Source organism: Varroa destructor, unplaced genomic scaffold (genome assembly GCF_002443255.2).
Source record: "Varroa destructor unplaced genomic scaffold, Vdes_3.0 BEIS01000007.1, whole genome shotgun sequence".
Lineage (NCBI taxonomy): Eukaryota > Metazoa > Arthropoda > Arachnida > Mesostigmata > Varroidae > Varroa > Varroa destructor.
The window spans coordinates 19,298,918-19,323,283 of record NW_019211460.1 but is presented as its reverse complement, the minus strand read 5'-3'; the positions used below and the strand labels follow the sequence as shown (position 1 = coordinate 19,323,283).

At 39.6% G+C, this 24,366-nt stretch overlaps 3 protein-coding genes across 9 annotated transcripts; 2 read left to right on the top strand and 1 right to left on the bottom strand.

Annotated features, from left to right (window-relative positions):
• The first annotated feature begins 40 nt into the window (after positions 1–40).
• On the top strand, positions 41–4,468 carry Slh (sec1 family domain containing Slh). Its single transcript, XM_022813294.2, has 7 exons — positions 41–198; positions 1,079–1,177; positions 1,402–1,524; positions 1,759–2,602; positions 2,941–3,479; positions 3,719–3,872; positions 4,197–4,468. The coding sequence occupies exons 2-7, from the start codon at positions 1,079–1,081 to the stop codon at positions 4,337–4,339; spliced, it is 1,902 nt and encodes a 633-aa protein (XP_022669029.1). The 5' UTR covers positions 41–198; the 3' UTR covers positions 4,340–4,468.
• Positions 4,469–4,589: 121 nt separating this feature from the next.
• LOC111253615 (WD repeat-containing protein 70) lies at positions 4,590–8,884 on the bottom strand. Of its 2 annotated transcripts, none has more exons than XM_022813296.2 (7): positions 8,675–8,884; positions 7,797–8,125; positions 7,385–7,532; positions 6,746–6,990; positions 6,234–6,504; positions 5,687–5,892; positions 4,590–5,378 (listed from the first exon to the last, which is right to left on the bottom strand). In XM_022813296.2, the coding sequence occupies exons 1-7, from the start codon at positions 8,829–8,831 to the stop codon at positions 4,947–4,949; spliced, it is 1,788 nt and encodes a 595-aa protein (XP_022669031.1). In that variant the 5' UTR covers positions 8,832–8,884; the 3' UTR covers positions 4,590–4,946. The 2 variants fall into 2 exon arrangements, with proteins under 2 accessions (XP_022669031.1, XP_022669030.1); XM_022813295.2 differs by having other exon boundaries at positions 6,234–6,537; positions 8,675–8,867.
• On the top strand, positions 7,110–21,674 carry trc (Serine/threonine-protein kinase tricornered). 6 transcript variants are annotated; one of them, XM_086975455.1, is made up of 4 exons: positions 7,110–7,182; positions 10,242–11,188; positions 14,855–15,049; positions 19,661–21,674. In XM_086975455.1, the coding sequence occupies exons 1-4, from the start codon at positions 7,125–7,127 to the stop codon at positions 19,913–19,915; spliced, it is 1,455 nt and encodes a 484-aa protein (XP_086831581.1). In that variant the 5' UTR covers positions 7,110–7,124; the 3' UTR covers positions 19,916–21,674. The 6 variants fall into 6 exon arrangements, with proteins under 6 accessions (XP_086831581.1, XP_086831580.1, XP_022670480.1 ...); XM_086975454.1 differs by lacking the exon at positions 7,110–7,182 and adding an exon at positions 8,228–8,249; XM_022814745.2 differs by lacking the exon at positions 7,110–7,182 and adding an exon at positions 9,091–9,451.
• Positions 21,675–24,366: the final 2,692 nt, after the last annotated feature.

Here is a 24,366-nt window from a genome sequence, read left to right as displayed (position 1 = left end):
AGAATTTTAGTAGTGGCCATTTAGCCATTTAGCCAGTTTTTATTAATGTACTGTTTCGACGGACGTTAACTGACGGAACGATATTAAGTGTTCCACGTTACGTCTTCCAAAGTTGATGTGTCAATTGAGTGTGGAATGGTGAAGTTTTCCCGCTTTTTGGAGATGTTCTAGTTGAGGCGACTCTGTTCAGGTTTTACGGTAAGACTCAGTGATGTCTGCGGATTTGTCGTCCTTAGCTGTATTAACATCAATCTTAAAGTACCGTAATTGATGGCTGCATAGCGAACTTAGAATTTCACAATATATAACAATTGCACATATCGGCGGCCGATCGTATCGTAAACGATTGGATGTTTGCTTTTTATATTTAATCATTGCATCTTCTATTTCGATCGTTCTAGCAGATATTTCTCCGGACTATTTCAATGAGAGCTTTGAACAGCTTGCTAATGGCCGTTCCTTTGGTTTGTCAAGGCGTTCTTTTATCCATAGTGGCTATTTTATATCAGAACTTCCGTTAACTAACACAGCGTCTAGCCATAGCTAGCTGTCAACGAAATCTGTCGATGACATTTTTGCTACACCTATGTTAATATAAGCATCAAGTTAAAGGAAATGGAGAAGTCGTACACGAAGGCCCATCACTGTCAGACTTTTTGTAGCATTTGATATTTTTCTTAGGCTGAAAAAATCAGGGCTCATCCTCATTCCCTATCATAATGGTACGCGCCTTACTAAATTGTTGTATTATTACCATGAAACATCATTTAAGTCTGCTTCTGACGACACTTATTTATCGTAAAGTCGTTTTCGTTCATATTTTCCATACGCCTACTTGATCGATTCGGAGCATGGGGTATGTTTTGGATGCTTTTGATTAGTTGATTATCCCATAGTAAGGTTGTGTCAATGGAAATTGCTTAGAAAGTAATTGTGCAAAGCATCGTATGGCAACCTAATGATAGTCAACGTTAACTGTTACGATCGCTTCCCTTCTATTTTATAGTCTTGCGTTCCTATGGTTTAGTCGAATGCTAAGACAACACCTTTAGTCATAAAGATTTTCGTACTGTTGCAGATGTCGTTAAATATCCGAGAGCGACAGATTGCCGCTCTCAAGCACATGCTCAATCTAAACGTGTCCCAAAAAGGGAAAGCCAATGAGCCCGTTTGGAAGGTACGTAAGATTAAATAGTTTACAGATTCGATATGTATGCCTACAAGTGTCTTTGTTTTGTAAAGCGATACTTTACGAAATATGAGGATCCAACAGCGAAGCTTCTTTTAGATCATAAACGAGCAATTTTTCTCATCTTACCTCGTACTAACTGACCTTGACAATTCGACAACGTTCTGTACTTGGGAATAGACGAGGTTTTTTAATGCGAACGTATATATCAGGTGCTGGTCTATGATCGTGCCGGCCAAGACATCATTTCGCCACTGCTGTCCGTGCGTGACTTACGTGATCTTGGGGTCACTCTACATCTCTTGATTCATTCTGACAGAGACCCTATCCCGGAGGTGAGTGTGAAACTTTAAATAATCTGTTAAAACAAAACTTGTAATTTGCCTCAGTAATGTTTTTCAACTCTTAGGCTACTCATATTGGATAGCAAAAATAGCCTATACGGTTATGACAGTTGTAGAAAGGAAAATTTGTATACATTCGGCGTACGTTCACTGAACTCGGTCCTTCTTCCGTCTCTCGTGATGTAATACTATCGTTATCTTCGGTTCTTTTAATCTGTGTGACAGGTTCCCGCCGTCTACTTTGTTGCTCCTAGTCAAGAAAACATCAGCCGCATTGGTCAAGACTTTCGCAATGAACTCTATGATCAATATTATCTGAATTTCATATCTCCATTGTCTCGCCAATACCTTGAAGACTTGGCTTTGGCAGCAATTAGCGCCAACTGTGTACAGAACGTGTCCAAAGTCTTTGATCAATATCTGAATTTCATCACAATTGATAATGACATGTTCCTGCTGAAGCAGCATGGCCGCGAAGAGGTTAGCTACTACGCACTGAATCGAGGCTCGGTCTCAGATATTGAAATGGATTCTGTGATGAATTCAATTGTCGACTGTCTGTTCTCGGTATTCGCAACCCTTGGTACCATACCATTCATTCGGGCTCCAAAAGGCAACGCGGCCGAAATGGTGGCCGAAAAGCTCGATAAGAAGCTCAAGGATAACCTGCGCGATATGCGGAACTCGCTATTCTTAGATATGACCCCTGGGCAGTTCTCGTTCCAAAGACCGCTCCTGGTCATCCTTGACCGAAGCATGGACATGGCTACCCCTCTCCATCATACGTGGACGTATCAAGCGTTAACCCACGATGTACTGGACTATAAATTGAATCGTGTTACGCTCGAGGAAGCTGTAGGGCCGCCAGGTCATCTCACCGGCACGAAGCCTCGTGTTAAGACACGCACGTATGATTTGAATGTGAGCGACAAGTTCTGGCAACAGCACAAAGGAAGCCCATTTCCAACAGTAGCTGAAGCAGTTCAGGAGGAGCTGGAAAAGTACCGTGCCTCAGAAAAAGAAGTCAAAAGACTTAAGGCTCAAATGGGACTTGATGGCGATAATGCTGGTAATTATGGCTCTAATCTAGGCAGAGCCGGTAGTTAATTTTTTTTCAAATATTATAAGTACTGTATATGATTACTTTATATCCATCTGTCGCTCTTAGAGGCTTAGGCTACCGTCGCTGTCTCGCGAAGTTCACAAGTTACTACCCACTAAGCTCTCAACAGTCATAATCAGTAGAAACCTAAGCAATGTATCTGTTTGCCTACTCTTCTAGAATGAAGAATAAACGTGCACTATTTGCTTCTACGACATATACCTACGTGTGGGATAATTATCTGCTTCAATGTTGTATGCCTGAAATATTCAAAATTGTTGCTTGATAAACCATTCCGTTTTCAGATGAAGCAATGGGTTTGCTAAATGACAATACAGCTAAGCTAACAAACGCCGTCAGTTCCTTGCCTGAACTTCTCGAAAAGAAACGTCTGATTGATCAACATACAACGATTGCCACTGCAATCTTGGACGAGATCAAAGCTCGTAAGTTAGACACTTACTTCGAAATAGAAGAAAAGATACTCGGAAGGCAAACACTGGAGCGAAGCATACAGGATACGTTAGCCGATCCTCAGGCCGGCTCGCCATGCGATAAACTTCGTTTGTTCCTCATCAATTTCATTTGTAACCAGATATCGCCGGAAGAGTTTAAGGAGTACGAGGCACTCTTGGAAAAGGCTGGCTGCGATCTGAAAGCTGTTAAATACCTCAAAAGGTGGAAGGACTTCAGCCAAATGCAGGTGCAAGCACAGCAGGCGTATGCTGGCTCGGGTACGAAAACTGTCGGCATGTTCTCTAAACTAATGTCACAAGGAAGTCAATTCGTTATGGAGGGGGTCAAGAACTTGGTAGTAAAGAAACACAAACTACCATTGGCTAGAGTGAGTATCAAGCTTTGGTAGGGAGGCATGATAATGATTGTCTTACTTGGTCATCTAACTGAATCGTATCTACTATTTTAATCTCACTCGAATACGTTGTGTAAACCTCATACACAATCACATTTGACACATGATCTCTATTATCCATGCAAACTAACTCTGTCTACGTAAGGTTGAGGTTAACATATTACGGCCCGGTTGATAGTAACATTAAAATTGCTCTTTATGCTTGATTTCAGATTGTAGAATCTTTAATGGACTTAAAATCAGGACCGGACACTGATGATTTTCGTTATTTTGATCCCAAGCTTCTTCGAGGATCTTCACCCGAGTTTGGGGCTAGTCGCACACAGACGCCGTTTTATGATGCGATTGTGTTTGTTGTTGGTGGAGGTGACTATATTTATCTTTAATCATTTGTGTTCGCTTTACTCGACGAAATATTTTTCAAAGGAATTATTTACTCAAACCTTTTCATCACTTTTCATAAGATTCGTTAACCTTCACATTATGACTAGCGAAGTAGCAATGTCAGTTCAGGAATATCATTATGCAATTAGGATCCCGAAAACGGTGAATCATAAATATAGAAATCTGATTGTAAGGAACTTTACTGGTCTTTGTATTATCACGAGACCAAACATTTTTCTTTTATTTTCGAGCTCGCTGCATTCTATAGCTCTGTCTAAGCTCAGTTGGATTTCCCTTCCGTTGCAGGTAATTACATTGAATACCAGAACCTCATTGAGTGTATGCGGACGAAATCGACTCCGCGAAACGTCATCTACGGCTGTACAGAACTAATGAACGCTCGACAATTTGTACAACAACTTAGTTGTTTAGGCGACGAAATTAACTAATGAGTAATGGAGGCCTTTCAATCTATTATCGGCAACGAACAGATGATATCATGAAGCGGTCCTAGAGAGAAAATTCAAGTTAGAAATCGTATTATTTTAATAAATGAGAAATAACGATAATAACATAAACGGCTCCTATATTTGTATATTTTCAATAATACTCGCAAACATAATAGCTATGGCAATAGTAAAAATAAAAAGAGGGAACCTAGTTTTAGAATCTCTAGAAGTTTAAAGAAAAATAAAAAAGTTATGTTTGCATATGTTACTGTCCTGTATATATTATACAACGACGAAGATAATGGTATGAACAGTAGGATAGATGTCATTGTATATACATAAATACAATTGCAAGGAGACAATGGTGCATATGTTTTGTGGAAGATTCGGCTGGGAAAAATGGTGGAAAAGAAAAATATGTTCCGGATATAAACTATTTTGCTCGACTGAAGAGAATAACCATGAAAACGAAATTTGGTTGATCGAAAAGTTGAAATCAGTTTTACAAATCGACACCAAACCAGCTTAGCCTGGGATATTATGTATGCAACACATGCCATTACTTTATCTTACTAATGTTCTTATATTACAAAATTATATTGATGACTTAAACTGGTTTGGCCTTTTTCAACTTCGGTTGGTCATCGCTTTTTTCGTCAATACCCTGCGGCACCGCCTCAAACACTGGTTTCGGCTGCGTATGTTTGTAAGCAGGGCTGACCCAATAAGGATTAGCGGCAGCTGCTTCGGCATGCCTCAGCAGAGCTTCGCGAGGGTCTTCACTTTCGTCTATCACTCGATCACGAATTCCCAATTGCCGGACAATGAACGACGTATGCGTGTTGCCGCCCGAGGCAATCCGTCCACCAGCGCCAGGACCTGTCACTGGCAACTCGGGTCTTCGAGACTTCACCGGATCTTTTCGATCTAGTTCTTCGCGTTTACGCTGAAGTTGCATTTTCTCGTCGCGGAATAACGGGAGGGCGTGTGGTGTTAAAATCTGCGTTGTAGTAACGGACTCCATTTGCTTACGTTTCACCTAAACCAAGCGAGACAAAGCAGAACGAGTCAATTGAGAAGGTTGGTACACGTGTAGGTTCTTGACTTGATCCAACAAGAGATAGCTTTAAATGATGCCACGCAGGATGGCGTTGCATGATGCTTTAAATGATGCTTTCAGGGCTTTAGATTAATTTCGGAGAAGGGTCACTATAAAGTATTTGGATTTTTATTTTTTATATCCATTAAGCACTACAGGACACACATATACAAGATATATTACAAGTTACAATAACTAGCATTCATATCGGCGTCAACTTTTATAGTGCATCTTTGAGCGACACATACCTTCGTTTTTCCAGCGCAGAGTAGGGCTCCGTTTCTTGATTGTTTTTCATCGTATAACACTTTCGTCAGACCGTTACTGAGGCCTATTACCAACTGATTAATTTTGGGATGCCACCGAAGACGAATAACTGAGGCTGTTTCTGGATGTGACTCGACCTCATCAAAAGTTAGAGTATCAAATACTTTCACATGAGCAATATGTCCGCCTGTTATGATTAAAAAAGTTAATAAAAAAACCACTCTATAAAAATACGGTATTAATGAGATTAAAGATTCCTCTAGATAGCACAGAACTAATATAGGATACACGTTAACTTCTTCTGTTAGCTGTTCTTTTCTCAACGCAAAAATAAAAGACACACAAAGAAAAACAACACTATGGAAAAACTAATGATATAACGGTTGAATGTATGGCTATGATCCAACCAACCAGGGGTGTCAGGTTCAAGACTTATCGATGACAGATACTACACGACAGACGTGACCGAGTGAAGAAACCCATCAGTATTTCGATGACCACAAAAATGTTGGTACCGTAGATTCTCACCCTTCTCGAGCGTGGTCCCGGTAAGTACGAGTTTGTCGTTGGGATTAAAGATTGCATCCGTCATAGAGTATATATTGTTCAGTCCATTGAAGACATGAAGCGGCCTTTTTATATTGCGTGCATCCAGCAATGCCATTCGATCGTCAAGGCCGCGAGTTAATAGTCGATTTCCGCAATACGAATAGCAAATGCTAGTCACATCGTTGCCCTTCGCATGAACATTGCGGCAAAGCTGGGACGTATTGACAAAACTGCGTCGATGATCCCAAATCTGAATAGAACCGTCATTACAAGCGGCAGCGCACTGTAACATCGACATTTTAGAAGTGGAAAAAATACGAAATGAAGAGATTCACATCAGTAGAATTGGTTTGACCTTACAACTATGTAAGTTGGTGGTATCGTTTAACTTGATCAACAGATGTTTTTAGGAATCAACTACTAGTTAGGTAAATCAGTAACAATTCAAGCGCTTACACACTTGACTTACCCAATTGTCCGTACAAACTTACCCAATTGCCGTCTTGACTATAGCAGCAAGCAGTGGGCACAGCTCGTAATCCACCCTGCTGGCGAGGCTTCATGATCGCTTTATGTTTCCCCCCGACAACTGGCGTATTCTGCGAGTCCCATAGACGCACCGAGCCGTCGTTTGAGCACGTCATAAATTCAGCTCGCTGACGAGGATGCCAACGACCAGAATTGCACATCGCGGTGTGACCACGCGTCTTTCCCATATCCGTCAGGTACATATCACCTGTTATCGACAAAAGCAACAACAGCGGCGATATTAGAAAGTAGAACAATAGAAACTGTGAAAAAGAACAGCTAAAACCGCCACCAACTGAATATTTGCAGCAAAAAATGCCAATGAATGAGTTTAGTGAGCTTATGCTCAGCAGAAGTAACATGACTCTGATGGTTTGTGTAGCCCGTATCAGGACTAAAGGTCGGTACATTGATAATTTGTTGAGGAAGATTAATAATATAGGCAATAATAAATATTATGACTCAACAGAGACATTATGACATAAAAATGTGAACGAAAGTCTGTGACTATTTCGTTCTAAACACGTAGACGCGAAATGAAACAGATAGCGAACTTGTTATCTTTATATAGCATATAGATATCCATATATAATAGTTGTTACCTTTAGGACATTCCATCATTGAAAGTCCGTCTCTGTCGAGGACTTTTGGTTGCGAATTTCCTGACACAACTAGCACTGCTTCTCCGGTGCAGTTGAAGTCCAAATCGCGAATCTGATGACACTCGCATGGTTGCAGCGTGCGGAATGGCTGGAAAAATGTACATGTAAGAAAGCCAGAAACCGACAAAGTTTAGAGATAAATAATATATTAGCTCACTATCATACCTTATTCCATCTTTTCTAAGAAATAATCATTTTGCCGTAGCTAGTAAAATGGCCGAACAAATAACTAAACCCCAAAGCACAAGCAGAATAATATTGTATTCAGTTTTTCATTGTTCTGTAAACAAAATATGATTTTTTGACAAAGCAAAAAAAATTCTGTTTTATTGCAGTGGGAGATGTAACTTGCCCTGAAGGTGGCATCCATTCCAGCGAAATCCCATAGAGCCACTTGATAGTCATATCCTCCAGTAACCATCCGCGAACCGTTGGGATCGAGCCCAAGTGCCGATACTGGCTTCAGGCCATGTTGAAGTTCAAGTATCGACCGATGTAGGAGAGTGCAACGATATTCCTCATCTTTTTCTTCGTTGTCCTCTGAATCAGATTCTACTGACTCCGCAAGGTTCGATGGGGGCAGTGGTCCTATAACATCTGAGTCAGAGCCATCAGAGCTATAGTCTGTAGAACCACTCATCTGTTTTTGATTTCTGAATCCTGATGGTCCTGCGGGTGGAGCTGGTGTGTTGGGATCCGGTGCATGTTTGGAAAACAAATGCATTTTTTTATATTAGTTGTGCCATGTTTGTCGCCCATTCAGATTTGCTGTGCTACAGGTTTATCAGTGCCGCTCACATGAAAGGTGACAAAAGAAAGATTTAACGTAATACACATAAACGAAAGTGAATTTCGCATAACGGCAATAATACCAAATAATGCCTTTCACAATGCAGGGCTGATATTATGTTTATCGTTATGATTTCTTATGAAATCTTATGATTTACAACACTTTCGTTTTACGCTTACGTATAACAAAAGTAACTAGTTATTTTTGAGCTTTAATATTAATTAAGTATTACGTACAATACGGAGTACCCTTCTTCACAAGATTTAGATCTTGACGATAACTAACGATGACCACCTATTTATGTTAGTTGCTATGAAAACGAAAAATTCATTCCACCTTTTTAGAACACAAGATATAATTACACATATGCTTAAAACGTGACCCAAACACTAGAACATCGTATTTCGTTCACGAGCACTTTTCTTTCCTTGCTAACTAACCTTCGTCAGAACCCTTTTCAGGTTGTTTGCAGACCTCCTTGGCAGTCTGTCTCGCTTGTTCGAACACGGCACTAAGATCAAAGACTCGTGCCTTTTTATCGGCATTTTTTCGATGGGCCGGTGTTTTCAGCGAGCTACCGTCTTCCTTCCATGACATGATTCCCCACGTTATGTGGATAACGTTTGTTTGCTTGTCGACATCTGTTAGAGCCGCATAGAAGGTTCAGTTCAATCATCGAGTATAATTTTGCCGCCATCAAGTGAACCAACGCAACCAAGCGAAGCGTAAAACCTTCTTACATTTATCCGTATCAGCCTCGATAATCTTCAGCCATTTCCGATGTTCTCTCCCGGGCTTACCTTAAGGTCGCCCTTGAAAAGCGGAGCTTCTATGGCCACCAGCGATAGCTGCGGTCGCCGCCGTTCTAAGGAGAACTGCAGCGGCACCAGTACCCATTAGTATCTCAGCTGTGCTTCGTGCTAGGACACAATCGGCGCCTGTTAGTAGAGCTAAGCTCTATCGATGCGCCCATTCTGCTCACTGTTGGGACTAAAACCAGTGTACAACCAATCTTCGACAACAAATCGCAGCACATTAAAATGGGCTAAACTTCTAATTGCAACCAACTATCAACACAACACAAGGCATTTAGAGAATTACGCCAAAGGGACGGCTGTCGGATGTTCAGCTGATGTGAGAGATTCGCAACATTTTATTGTGCATTTATTGACCCTAGGGCAGCAGCAGTATCACCATGTTCATACGATCTATAAACGGTAATAGCGGAAGTAGTTATTCCACTGGAAGAAATTTTACGAACGGAGTTTCTGTGTTTATCCCGGCGTGCGTGCGTTTGTCTATCTGCGACTGTGCATGCAAAACGGTGCGTTGAACTGTAGTCCTTTAGGTTTTCGCTTTGGAGCAGCAAATCGAAGCACAAGTTCAATAACGAACTTAGAGACTCTGGAACTGCTTATCTGTCTATCTATGCAACTCGATTGTATTAGTGGCCGCACCAGTGGTGGTAGACAACTTCGTCGCATTATAATTTTTCGTCGGCTAGTCGTTACCGATATAATGAACGTTGCAATTGGCTCGCAAAAGGTTCTGTGTCACTGACAAATGGCCCAGTAGTAGCAGTAGCTTTACCATATGAGCTACAGAGTATCTAATTTTTCTTCTAAATAGAGAATTGTATTATTTCGGTTGACGGTTTTGGTGATTTCGCGGTAGGTGAAAAGCCACTATGTGTACGTCCAGCTCGCTTTTGTAGGAAGTTTTGTCACGCTGAGGAGAAAAAAGCAGTGAAACATTTGTTAGTTGCTCGATAGTTCGGGAGTTGAGTGAACTGTACAAGAACCATTTAAGTTAGGCATTAAGGATAGCAAAGTGCATCCAAAGTCGATAAACCGCTATCCTATTGTAAGACGGGGACTGCGTTACAGCTGTGCACGGTACGGCTGCTTGTTGCGTTCTTGTCTTCGAGGGGGGGGGGCAAGGGGATGGCTAGCCCGAGCTCGTCAACGGGTTCGACCCCGTTCGATCCTAATCATCCTGTATTTTCAGGACACACACTAGACAAGGCTACAAAAGCGAAAGTGCACTTGGAGAACTACTATTCGAATCTTGTCAGTCAGCACATTGAGCGACGGACGCGCCATGAGAAACTCGAGGAGTCGATGGCCGAAGAGGGCCTATCCGAAGAGCAGAAAAAAGAGGTGCGCGCTCAGCACTCGGTAAAAGAGACTGAGTTCCTTCGATTGAAAAGGTCACGTCTCGGTGTCGATGACTTCGATCCGCTCAAGGTAATCGGCAAGGGTGCCTTCGGCGAGGTTCGACTTGTACAGAAAAAGGATACTGGACATGTCTACGCTATGAAAATTCTACGAAAAGCAGATATGCTGGAAAAAGAACAGATTGCTCACGTGCGCGCGGAACGAGACATCCTCGTCGAGGCCGATCACCAGTGGGTTGTTAAAATGTACTACAGCTTTCAAGACGCCATCAACTTGTACCTGATTATGGAGTTTCTACCTGGTGGTGACATGATGACGTTGCTCATGAAGAAAGACACGCTGTCGGAAGAGGCGACGCAGTTCTACATTGCAGAGACAGCTTTGGCGATTCAGAGCATCCACCGGCTTGGATTCATCCATCGGGATATCAAACCTGATAACTTACTCTTAGATGCGCGGGGCCACGTAAAGCTGTCCGACTTCGGTTTATGCACGGGCTTAAAAAAATCGCATCGTACAGAGTTCTATCGTGACCTATCACAGGCCAAACCCTCAGACTTTATGGATTCGAAACGACGGGCTGAGAGTTGGAAGAAAAATCGGCGCCAGCTTGCATATTCGACTGTTGGAACGCCGGATTACATCGCGCCAGAGGTATTCATGCAAACAGGTTATACGGCTGCCTGTGATTGGTGGAGCCTTGGCGTGATTATGTACGAAATGCTTATAGGTTACCCACCATTTTGTTCAGAGACGCCACAGGAGACGTACCGTAAGGTAAGCTAATATGTTATGTCATGTAGTTGCAAAATAATAGGTGGCACAAAATAATAATGGCAAAACTTGGCTTAACGTTGGCTGTGGTAGTGCGTTTTCTTTTAAGATAACAAATCAAAACAATAATATTAGAAAAAACTCTATTGGAAGTAGAGCCATGGTATGTGCAAACTGGTATGTTCGAATTGGGAAAAACTTACGCGGGTTGTTTTTAGTAAAAAGCATATAGTCATCGGCTGCTTCTGGTTTCGGACAAAAGATAGTACTGTCTAAAACAAAGCCACAAGAACGTCATTGCAAACAGCAATGTATCGTTTTCGGAATTTACGCGAAGATCACGCATAACCCAATTTTTCCGCCCTGAACAACCCCCACGAAGATTTAACATTATTTTTGTCTTAATTAACTATCTTATTGCCAGTTCTCACGGTGGAAACCTCAAAGCAAGATTTTCTGAAATGAATTTAATTTTTAAATGAATTTTAGATCCACAAAGTTTTAAAAGCCATCAAAATAGCTCAAAAAAACATTTGTCATATGCTTAAATTTTCACTACAGAAATTAAGTAATTTACGAAAAGAGAATGCAATTGCAAATCAGGTCGTTCAATAAAGTTACAAGGGTTAGCTTTATTGAGACTTTTTACGTCTTTCTGCGCCTTTTAAACTTTTTTGGCCGTTTTGAACCCTAAAATTTGGGAACTTTTAGCCTGATATTAGCCAGAAATTTAAGTTCGAAATATCTCGTATATAGCGTATTTGACTGACACTCAAGCAGTTTGTCCACCAGTAGCGCTTGACGTACGGTTGCTATAAAAAATTATTTGGATATTAAGGATGGAGTATATCGACAATAATTAGGTAGCGATTTATGTTCCAAATGAACGGTATAATCATAATAGATAAAAATAAATTATGTAATAGCAACCGTTAGGAGTAACACTTGTAGCACACGCAAAGAATCATTTGTTTGATTTAGAAAGAGTCTCAGAAATGAAGCCTAAGGGGAATTTTCAATTTAGACGTACCTATGATTAGAAGCATAGATTATGCGACGATTTTTTATGGCTGGCATATTTTTTTATTGTATCATCCTGTTCAAATAGAAAATTCAGGGTTCTATTCGTAGCCTGCGCTTTTTTACTGTTCAAATTAACGTTTTTGTAAGATGGTCACTTATCTATTCAATGTGTTTATGCCAAGAATATAGGTTTATTGCTATATAAATTTTTAACCAAAACCTCTGGGATTCGCTATTCAATTTACTTGTTTAACGTGTTCGTTTGTATATTATCGGAGAAATGTTAAAAAACAACGATATCCAGCGTTGCAATGTTGGGTCGTATGTGTGGGCAGTTTGAAAATGGCTATAAAAAGTTTTGAAGTTCACAAAACTTAAATTTTTGCCCCTGCGAGATAAAGACGATAAGTTATGGAGATACAAGAACGCCTTCAGACGCGTCCTGTCCATCAAAACAAAACCACCTTAGTGCAAATGCCGAACAATCCAGAGTTCTTTAGAAGCGGTTTCTCGAGAAATGAACTCATTGAGGGATCTGATAGCTACCTAAATTTTATCTGCTATTTCACTAAAACATAAAATAATGTGTCTTTGTTGAACATTTGAGCGGTATGTCATACGACAAAGTTCAAACCAACACCAGATAGTTAATCGAGCCACTCTGATCATTTTACCATTGTTCTTTTAGAAATAACTCCATTATATTGAGGAGCATTTATGCTTGGAGGCCTTGCATTCCATAATGCACATAATGATTTAGCTAAAAAGTCTGTCCTAGATGTCCTAGATGTTATTACTATTATTAGTGAAAACACGATTAAGTGTGAGTGTAGATAGCAATCGGATATTAAATCTAATAAAACATTCTATCAAAATAAAATCGTGTAGCTTACAAAATACCACAGCAAGTATTTCCCACTTACGAACGGCTGTTTCAAGCATGTTATGCATAAGTGTCTCGTAGGGCGACATGTTTAGTCATCAACCATGTGACAGTTGAAATACTTTTTGCTACAGGGCTGCGAATCCCTCAGTTTAATTACAGTGTTCAGTATTTGATTTAATAATACTAAGATTAGTTTGGGTCTTTTAGGCTGATCGGCCGACATGTTGCCATTGAGCCTTCAGTAGGGGTGTACGCATACATAAAATTGTGTTTTTCAAATAAGTATGCATGTATGTGTACACCCTTAGTAGTGGCTCATTTGGTCAATCACGAAGCTGCATGCGCAAATAAACAGCTGTGTGCTATAATAACGCATTATGCTTATTAAAAAAAGAGCAATATTCACATGAAGTCGAGTTGTTCTCTGAGGATCACTATGTATCAGTGTAAAGCTAATGGTAAATGTATGATTCCGTTTTCGTTTGGCAGGGAATCTTTATGCGATAATTGAAAATCGTCATTTAACAACAACCTGTTCCCACGCTTGTTTTTCATATGCAAGTTCTCAAACGTTGAGGGCGTCCCAAGATTCTGATTTGTAACTGTGCCTGTTGGATAGTAATAATAATGATAATAATATGCGGGTGCACTGCGCAACGATTTCTCGATCGGGGAGGTTGCACACGAACAAATCAATATTTCCCGTGAAACTATACGGTGTAACATTTGTGTAATGATTACTGAATTTCATATGTAGATCAGACCATTGATCAACGATCGCTTAATGCTAGGCATCATTTTATTTTATACGTGTTTATGATGTGCGGTAGAACGGCCAGAATATATCTTCTGACACTTGGCAGTACAGGTAAAGTATGGCGTCGTTTATGCATTGCGTCTATTCAATGCGAAGCGTCTGTGTGACATCGTCATTATATTAAATGTTTGCGAAGCACTATACAGCCACACCTTGCATCGTGGTCGTTTTGGTTATATTTTGAGATTTTGAGGATTTTTTCGTTATCAGCAACAGAATTTATTACAGGTCTATTAGTTAGGTTAGTTGGATTTGCGGCCATAGACAACTGAGCGTACATGCTAAATGGAGACCATAAAGACTTATGCTAATCAAATCAGAAAGACGCTAGCGAACGTTAGTAATATCATTGGGTTTTGACCTTGCGCATGAGAGCGAGGAACCGCCATGTTAGGTAACGAGCGTCTGCGGCCCAATTTTTTACTTGGAACTGTAAGTCACCATGGACGTGTTATAATATAAAGTACATTGGACACGACTCATTAAGAGGCCACAATCTTTTGAGAGTAATTGTTTAATTAGTGTCACAGTTGATTTTCGTTATGTTAGTTTTCGAAGTACAGCACCCGAATACTTTGGGTCGGTGCGCTTTTGTTGCTTGCTAAGCTGAATTGAAGAAGGTTCAATAATAAATGCTGACTTAATTCTGTACTTATCAACACAACCAGCGTACCAAGTAAATTACAGCTTAAACGAGCGGCGTAGAGACTATCATACTGAGAACTGTGAATTAGACCAATTTATTTTCTACAAATATTACGTAATTGACCTCTTCGCGTTCTTTCGAAACCAAGTTCCACTCGAATTTCAAACAAGATTTGAATTCACTATTTACTAATTTACTTTAACCGAATTCTAATTAACTATTACTCAGTCAAAAACAAATCAAACAAGTTCACTGACTACCCGAATTTCTGCGATTGTCTATTTCGGCAACTTTCAGGTAATGAATTGGCGCGAAACTCTCGTGTTTCCACCTGAGGTACCAATTTCCGTAGATGCCCACAGCCTCGTGACGTCGTTATGCAGTGATGCGACTGTGCGACCCGCAACATTCGGTGACATCAAAGAGCACCCGTTCTTTCGCGGGGTCGACTGGGAACATATTCGTGACCGGCCAGCTGCGATACCTATTCGAGTAAGGCAGAGGGAAAGAAATGACGTGATCTCAGCGGCAGTAGGATGGGCTAGAGACCAACTTTATTGGAAAGCACAAACATAGACTTTTCCGGTTAAAATCTCTTCAATTAAATTTTACCTGATATATAATATGCCTAAACAAGCCGTTTACACTTCAAAGTTAGACTTTGTTACTAAGTACATTTACACAAGCGAATGAGATGTGTTCAAAAGATGATATTAGAGCAGGGGGTCTGAATTTGTAATTGGTATCGGTATTAGGGACGTTGGCTATGAACATGCTTCAAAATAATGCGATATGTAGCACAGCGAGGTAAATTATGGCAGTTGATGTTTCCACTCTCCAATTCTATATTAACAACGTAATGGATGTTCCAGAAAATGGCGTATCTGTACGACATCAATCTTTTAACTATTCGGACGCGCTGCCTTATTAAACTTATTTTGGGCTATTACATCGTGTCCAGTGCAGAGATGTTTTATATTTTGAGACCTAGGTTACTGATTATAGGTAGCTCTCAACGCACCATTTTGCATAACGTTAAGCCGGTAAATGTCCAAGACGTTTACCAAATACAAGACACATTGGCTGAGGGTATCGCAGTTGGTAAAAAGACTCTGTTAGTGATGGGTGTAGAGGTTGCTTGTCTTCAATGGCTTCAATTCATAGGCTTAGATGACATCGTGCATATATTTATACGGTTTTTAAGGGAACTTGCCGAAAGTAGCATTAGTTAGGGCAGATCAAGATTATACTGCAGTACTAGCGCCTGTGTCTACAAAATATGAGTCAAAAAATAACTTCCCATCTAGTACTACATATTCTACTGTTCTAAGTCGGCAGTAAAGCATTTGAACAATTAGTTTATCTAATGAAATCGTCTTTTCATCTGAATATATGAGAGGACTTAAGTCAAAGGGATAAGATATTAAATTCGTTACAAGAAGCTATTTTGAGTTTTTGTATTTTTTTAGCAGATTTATAGTACTTAGCGTGTTCTTTATCGTCAAAATACTTTTCTTCGGATTATTTTCAACCATATATATTTCTCACAAAGTATATGATAAGATAGTAGGGTACACATTGTTGCGTAACTGAGTTATGACAATATTTAAGCCGATGAACTAATAACTTTAGACGCTCCGCCTGTTCATCTGAATTTGATAGCCACCACAAGAAGACACTTCAGAAGATACATGACCGACAAATGACTCAGCAGTTGGTCGTTAAGATGGGTTGTAGCCCCACGTAAATACTCTCAAGACCTTGATTTACCGAAAACTTAGAGCTCGGATACCCCATGAACTTGCTGAATCCAATAAAATTGAAGTCTTTACATACTAGCCGCTGTCGAGCGTCACGCGGCCACAACGACCGATTTTCACACGTAACCAGCGATAAGAAATGATGTCTGTACGTCAACATGAACTAGAAATCCAAATGGACAGCTACAGTAAGGAAGCTAAGGCCCACCAGATTTTCATTCAGAAAAAAATTTATGCAAGGTTCTGATTTACTGGAAATCGATTCGTACGAACCAGACAGTAATGAGCACCTTTATTTAGCCCAGCTGGATCGAATCAGGCTAACCTACTCCGTGACGACGCAAAGCTACACACGGCGAACGTCGCTAAGACTACCCTCCTGGATTTAAAAAATATTTAGATTTCGTTGCGCTTTCTATATTCCTTGGACTCTGCGCCGAACGATTCTTCCTTTTTTTAGTTCAGTTGGCAATCACCTTCGTGATCTTACCTTTGACATAGATCAGTAACTCAAAACGTTGTTGGAATACTTCTTCGAGATGAAACCCGCAACTTTTTGACGAAATGGTCTAGATTTAATAGAAAGGTGGGAAAAAATCCTGAGCGATGACAGATAGTATATAACGTAATAGCTTATTGTTATAACAATCAACGTAGTGTTTTCGCGAAAAAATTGCGGGAATTTACTATCCAGCTTAATGTATATATATACGTATTATTATGTAATTATATATTAATATATAAATTATATTATTATATATATGTATATATAATAATAACAAGGCATTGTCTACTTACATCAAATTCGAGCGTTCCCAACGCGATTACAGTGAAATGTGTGTTATTATACGAGATGAAAGCAATATAAATTTTGTCATAACGGACACACATATATCAGTTACACCTGGCGGCAAGCGTTTTCTTTCTAGAACAAACTCATTATGGCGACAGGGACTCTTTTTTAAAATACGAGCGAAAATCAGCTCTTGTTTAATGTGTTCATCCCTGACAAAGTTCACCGAACTTTTAGCTTCGTTGACTACCCGAAATTGACAGTTCAGTGCGTTGTGATTGACCGCATGGCTGTTGAGCAGACAGAAGCAGGTTCTTGTATACCATAGAAGAAGGAACACAACCCCGAGTGCGCTGTTAGGATGTTATGACTAACTAAACAGGCGCAAAACTGAATTTTAAACGCTCTTGATTTTTCGATGCGTCCCCGAGGTGGCGCAATGCTAATACCTACTGGACTTGGTTTTGCAATAGGCGCAATTCAAAACGTCTAGGCCTACCATTGCTCGAATCGCTCATCCACACTTAAGGTATAAAACGCGAAAGTAAATTACAAGGGTCATTGCTGTTTCTTCTCAGATTCAGAAAAAAAACCGCATTGCGAATAGAGTCAAAGTTCCAGCAGATGTCCATGTCGTGACCAGTGAATGAGACATCGTACAGACATATGATGCGCGTTATTTAGATGTACAAAAAGCTTTTGTGAAATTGTCAGTGGTTACTGTGTCCAGTAGTACGTCATACTTTTTTCGACGAAGTGGCTGATGTGGTTATTTGAGTAAATTAGTATAAGCCTGGCAGATTGAGGATATGACCTTCTGGCAGCCTAGCACATCGAATTTAAGTCCGCTCGTCTGAAGCGAAGATCTATTAAATCTCGACAGCAAGAATGCTAGCCCGCTTTTTGGCGCAATTGAAAAAAAGCAAACGAAGGTATGGATAGAAAGACTTGAGGCCTGAGTTGAAACCAAATCGAAATAAAAATCGAGTTGAACTAATCAATTCAAGTAAAAATAACATTGAATAAACACTTAGATCAAGGATGTTCCTGTCAACACACGTAAAACGAATTCACCCAAAGGTCTGCCTTAGATGCAGCGGATCGTAAACGGGCGATACAAAAAAATGTCTCAGTTTACTTCCAGTGATGTACTGCATCAAACAATCAATCAACATTAATTCGTTACTTTTCGCCGTTTAATGGACCATTGCTTGTGTGAACTGAAAGGCTGAATCAATGTCAATTTCATTCGTGTGTAACTAGCATGTGACTATAAACGTGGAGGATAGGATATAATAGGATTCAATCGTAGATCAGTCTGCATCTGCTGGGCAAACTTCATTTCTGATATTGGTGCATGCTATTCGATTAATCGCTTATAAATATACACACAGTTCGAATGATATCGAGCAGTTTAACTGAGTTTACATCAATCGTATCGGATATATTTACATACAATGCAATGCAGGCCCTGGGACAAAGATCTTCTGTGATATTTTGCTCCTAGATTTAGCCACATGATACGGGAAATCTATTGACATAGGTAAAAAATATCGAGCAAGCAATTTTTTTCGGAAATTTGGTCATTTCTCAATCGGCCACTTTGTACAGCGCTATATTCCGTGCTTTAAGTATTTGAATTTCCTTTTCTGACACATCCATGCAATTAAAAATTTAAAAAAAAAAGGGAAATTGCCAGATATTGTAAAATACCTTGTAAGGCATGTTGTTTTTCTGGCTTTTAGTAGGTCCAGTAGTAAAGGAATTTACTGCTGGTGGGACAACTGCGTTCAAAAAGTAGTTGCGATTCGAGATAGCTAATAGCGTTATAGAGCTCTTTCACAGTGTTCGAATGTTCACCAAGTGCATATTGATCCTCGCTCTCCTTGAATACTACGAATGGCTTAGGTTCGCACTAAAACAGCTACCAAAATATTTTTCTTGTTTTTTTTTGCTCTTCTGGCAGGAAAATATACAAATTCTCAATGAAAACGTTTTTACAGTGTATTAAAGACGACGCATTCGTAAGACCTTGGACTGAAACCTGACTAAGATTCCGGCATTCTCTAAAGCAATTTAATCTAACCGATATAAAAGAAGAGTGCGAGCTGTTTGCTTCTTCAGAATTGGTGTTTCTGCTAGCCCACGAAACTATTAATTTAATCTAATTATCTTACGCTGCTTATAAGCAGGCATATATTTTACGTATTTAAAATGTATACGTTAGTTACCCTCGTATTGTCCAACTTAGTCGACATGGCTTTTATCATCGCTATTCGTAGCGTCAAAAGCAGTTAGTTTCAAAGGATGGAGAAACATTTTTTTGCCTCGTGGCTCACATAGCTCAATCCCAACGGAAGGTGATAATAAGCTAACCGTAAATCCAACGGGTGGTGACGTCTACATTGACAATGTCACATCTGACCACCTAATGACGGTAAACAAAACAAAATATCACGGGTACCTGCGTGCAGGATGTGTAGGCCTTTTTTTGGCTCCTATCTAACAGTTTTATTCCATTGTTTGTTTTGCTGATGGCTTGTCCTATAGGTGAAAAGTATAGATGACACATCCAACTTCGACGATTTCCCCGATGTCCAGTTGAAAATCCCGTGCGCTCCAAAGGATGAGAGCCCGGGCACAATAGCAACCGCTGCTGCGGGTGGTCCAGGCGGGCAGAACTATAAAGACTGGGTATTCATCAATTACACCTTCAAACGGTTCGAAGGTTTAACGCAGCGCGGGAATAAGAAGTTAATGACGGCGTTTAGCGCGGCACCATCTGGCTCATCGCCATCGAGCTGAACTTCAAAGCTGACAACATAATTTTGACAATATCAACAACCTGTAAGCATCCATCTCTAGTCAGCCGACGAAAAGAAGTTTCGTTAAAAAGAAGCCGCATGTCCAAGAAGGATCTTAAATGAAGGAGGGCAACATTACAACAAACTGCAAACGAATGTCCAAGAAAGCAATAGCAGTTGGTACCTAATTATCTATATCATCAGTCTAAGCGAATAGATCACAGTTTGGCAGAAGTGATTAGTAAACAGGCACATATGAGAAGTGCAATCAAGTGCTTGCCGTGCTTCGCGACCCAATGCCACATGGCATGCAGATCATAAGTCCTCCCTGAAAATACAAAGAATACAGAATAATTACTATACAAAACTACACACAAGTATATAGGAATCTACACATTACATAAGTGTAGCACACAAAAAAGAAGGAGGTGAGCAGACGGTAATAAGTAATCGGACCCGAATAAATTTTTCGAAAATGCGTGCCCGTTGTCCCAATAAATGAAATCAAGATATTATTGACTAGTATTCTTATCTTCCTTGAAAATAGCTGTGAAATCTTAACGCAAACCTAGCTAATGAATGGATGTGAACAAGTGAAGAGAGCTTTCCTGCCTTCGACCAACAAACGGCAAGCCAATGGGTAGCAGATGACGAAGTAATGCGGAATAGCGAAAAAAAAATTAATGATATGATAAGACATAATAATAACACTAATAAAAATAGCATCATAATGGTTATGGTGATGATAATGATGATTATGCGAGATATGGCAAAGCTCGCTAGGGGAAGTCAAGCCGAGAAGCCGCGGTGTTCCAAAGGAGGACGAACTATGTCATTTCAGCGAGGAAGGTATATATACATAGGGCCAGATGATAGGCGCATACTGTTAGAATAAAAGACGAGTATGACTAAAGCTATGCGAGTTTGAAGTCTATATGGAATGTTGCGGAAGACATAAAAGAGAGGGAAAAAAACAGAATATCCGAAAAAGAGGGTATAGATCGCACTGAAGGCTGCAGTTGGAGCGTTTGTTTGGACAATGAGGAGTCATAAAAACGTAAAAAGGAGAAACTAAGGCAATATCATCATACGCTGCGGGAAGTGTTATTTGTATGCGATGAGGAACCGAAAGGATGTTGAGGATTGAAAAACGATAAATAGACTGCTGAAAGGATATGGCCTGCCTGACACTAGGTCGCACCAGCAGCGCGGATGGTGGGATTCCTGTGTGAGGCTGACGTGCTAGCGGCATGAAAAGCAAGACATGCGTTACGTACTGTTAACACAAACGATCTAATCTTTTTTTTGTGTTTTTTGGTTACGCGATGTGAGCAAGACAACAGTCAACAACCCTCAATGAGTAGAAGAATAATAACGGATATGATGATGATCTCACGCGCAGTTTTATAGCGAAAATACTACACATGTAGGCCTTCGCACATGGATAGCATACGGAATCAGGGAGGAATGTCATTCCATAGAGAACACTCGTTGATTCAGGGTTGGGTATGAGTCCGAGATTTAAGGAGATAATGGCTCAACTACGTATAAAACTTTTTCGATACTGTACCTCCAGAAAAAGCACTGGCGGTTCTCTTACCGATCTTATATCTACCTATACATAGTGTGTAGGTTAAAAAGGCAAAAATACAAGTAGACCGGATTACATAACGATGCAGATAAAACATAAGGACAATCTGTGTGCCTACGTTTGTTTCGTAGAAAATAAATTCGATGCGTTGAGCTAAAATGCAAAGTCACTAGAAGGAATTTTATATATAAAACTCCTTCAAAAAACAAAGAAAACCTAATAGTTACGATATTTTTATGAGGGTATAACGGTAGATGATTCTAGTACAGTTACTTTTAAGTTCTGATATACGCGGTTGCTGAAAAACCGAAAGCAGCGATTGTTAAAAATGCTAGTGCAAACAAAATGGCGCAAGGAGCAAATAAGTAATCACGACGGCAGCATTCATCTTCTGCATAGAATACAGTTCATAGTTGTATCTCCCGCTTTGACTACTCCATTTTTGGAGGTGGTAGTTCTCCCCTGTCTCCATGGACTTTATCGATCCAATGTTTGTCTGGATTTCGAAAACTGGAGTCAGAGAAGTTTATTATCTCTGTCACTATGTACAGATTGGGGCAAACATCTTACAACTTTTAAGCGACGTGACGTTTGTAAGAAGAATGGCTAGGGCCATGTGGTTTGTATCAGCAAAAATATGAGGTTTATATAAATAAAACACATGGTTGTGATAGGCGCAGCCCTGCCACGCAGTTTTTACCAAGAAGCAAGACACAACAAAACGTCAAGCCAATACGGCAAATTACGTCGACAAAGAAGAATGGTCATGAGAAACATGATTTAGCAAACCAGAGCGTCACACCCAATGTTTACCTCGAGTTTACTTAAGCTATCTTTATGTTATTGCTATTTTTTTAAGAGTAAGTAAACCGTACTTTTTAAGGTGGGTCTAGGTGAGGAAGGAAGATAATTTTATTCTTCCACTTACACTCCAAACTAAATGATGATTAATTTTATTAGAATACACTGTAACACAATACTTAAGAGAAGATGTCTGCTCGATATTGGAGTCGATGAGTGGAAACGAATAGAAAACCAAGAGGTAACACGAAGTGTTTGTCGTTCAGAAAAGAAACGGAAGCAAAGTCTGAAGATCCCGTAATGTATTAGTGAATCCATACAAATGCAGCTGACATTAGTATTGCCACTCGGGCCACTTACCTTCGAATATGTTGAACGTAAGCTTTAAATACCCTAAATACTTTACGCTACGTATATCGGGCTTGCCTAGATGGACTGTAAATTCATGACACGTTTATAAGGACCAGCTTGAGGCATCTTTCTTGACCGATGGTTCTTTCCATAGCGCATTTCTAAGCCGAATGAAGTAACAAGTTGACCATAATGTACAGATATCATTCTTTGTTCTGTACGTGATATAGCACGAAAACTCTGTTTTTGTTGGAGCTGTAAGCTGAGCGTCAGCAATCACAAAAGTCAGATAAAAAAAAACGTGTCTATGCGCAGTCAACATAAAAAAATGGCTTAGTTCACGTATAAGTAGATTTATATAGTATCTTGTTCGAAGAAGTCTAGCTCTTAAGGCGCTTTACTGTTTTTCATGCTTGCCTACCTTTACTAAATCTAGAAGTGATCTAAATGACAGCTTGTGAACGTGGAAAGTTAAGTTGGCGAACCAGTACAGTCATTCAGAACGTGGAAGAGTTTGTTTGGCTGTTATTTTTCAGAGACAAAACATAATCCCTGAGAGTGTAACATAGAAAGGGCATAGAAAATAGCATACATAGAGAAAAGATGCATATCCTAGATTAAAAAAAATAAAATTAGATTTTAAAAAGATGGGTGGCCAGAGTAAATCTTCCGTACTGATACGACCGTATCTTCAAGTTAACAAACGAATAAGGAAGGGCATTCAGTTAAAGCCTGAATATTCTTAAAGGGCCGGTCGCATAGATAATAATAGTGGTTGATTTTATCTTCATCAATATGATGTAGTTATCAGTGGCTCTATATTAAAATAACTATGAGAAGAATAATAATTATTATTACTACCAGAAGAACATAACGACAATAAATTAAGGTTAATAAGTACTACGGATGAATTTTAAAGTGTTTGTTGCTCACATTTATTTGTAGAATATATATATATATATATATATATATATATATATATATATATATATATATATAATAGAAGGCTCAGTATTATACAAACGAAGGACAAACAAAGCTGTATTAGAGAATATGAGTTGAACGTGGTTGGCGATAGAACAAGCGCGATGACCTTATTATTCTTGTCGGTGCCCTTGCTTGTGTTTGAAGTTTAATCATAACCACTTTCTTCTAATCTAGTTGCGTTTCCACAGTTTCTTAGGCCACTCAGCTGAAATGCCGTTGATGCCGAACTAGAAACAAAACCACTAATCACAGCTACACTTATTTCATACAATATAAATTAACTTCTAAATTATTTCTCTAAGATATTTTGTTATTTATTAATTGTATACTAAAAAATAATGCTTTTATTATTATAGTAGCTCTTACTCGGCTTGGATAAGTACTGATTCTCACACTCTATTTGGACATACATTGTTGCCTCCAGAGACAAAACTTGCATCGTAATACTTGTGTTACGGAGGCAGATTTTATCTTTCTGAAAAATGATACTTTAAGCTTTTACCTTATTTCAGGCGTGATGCGTGATAGATCGCCGCTCAGTTCGACTAGAATATGGAGTATTAAGTATATACATAGTTCTACGTGAATACATGGGGGTCGTTTGAACTGCCGCAAAAACGATGCAGAAACTGAGACCTCAACGATATATATGTATAGATATAATTATTCTGGTTAATAATATAAAGCACTGAAGGAATGAATAATAAAGATATTAATCAAGT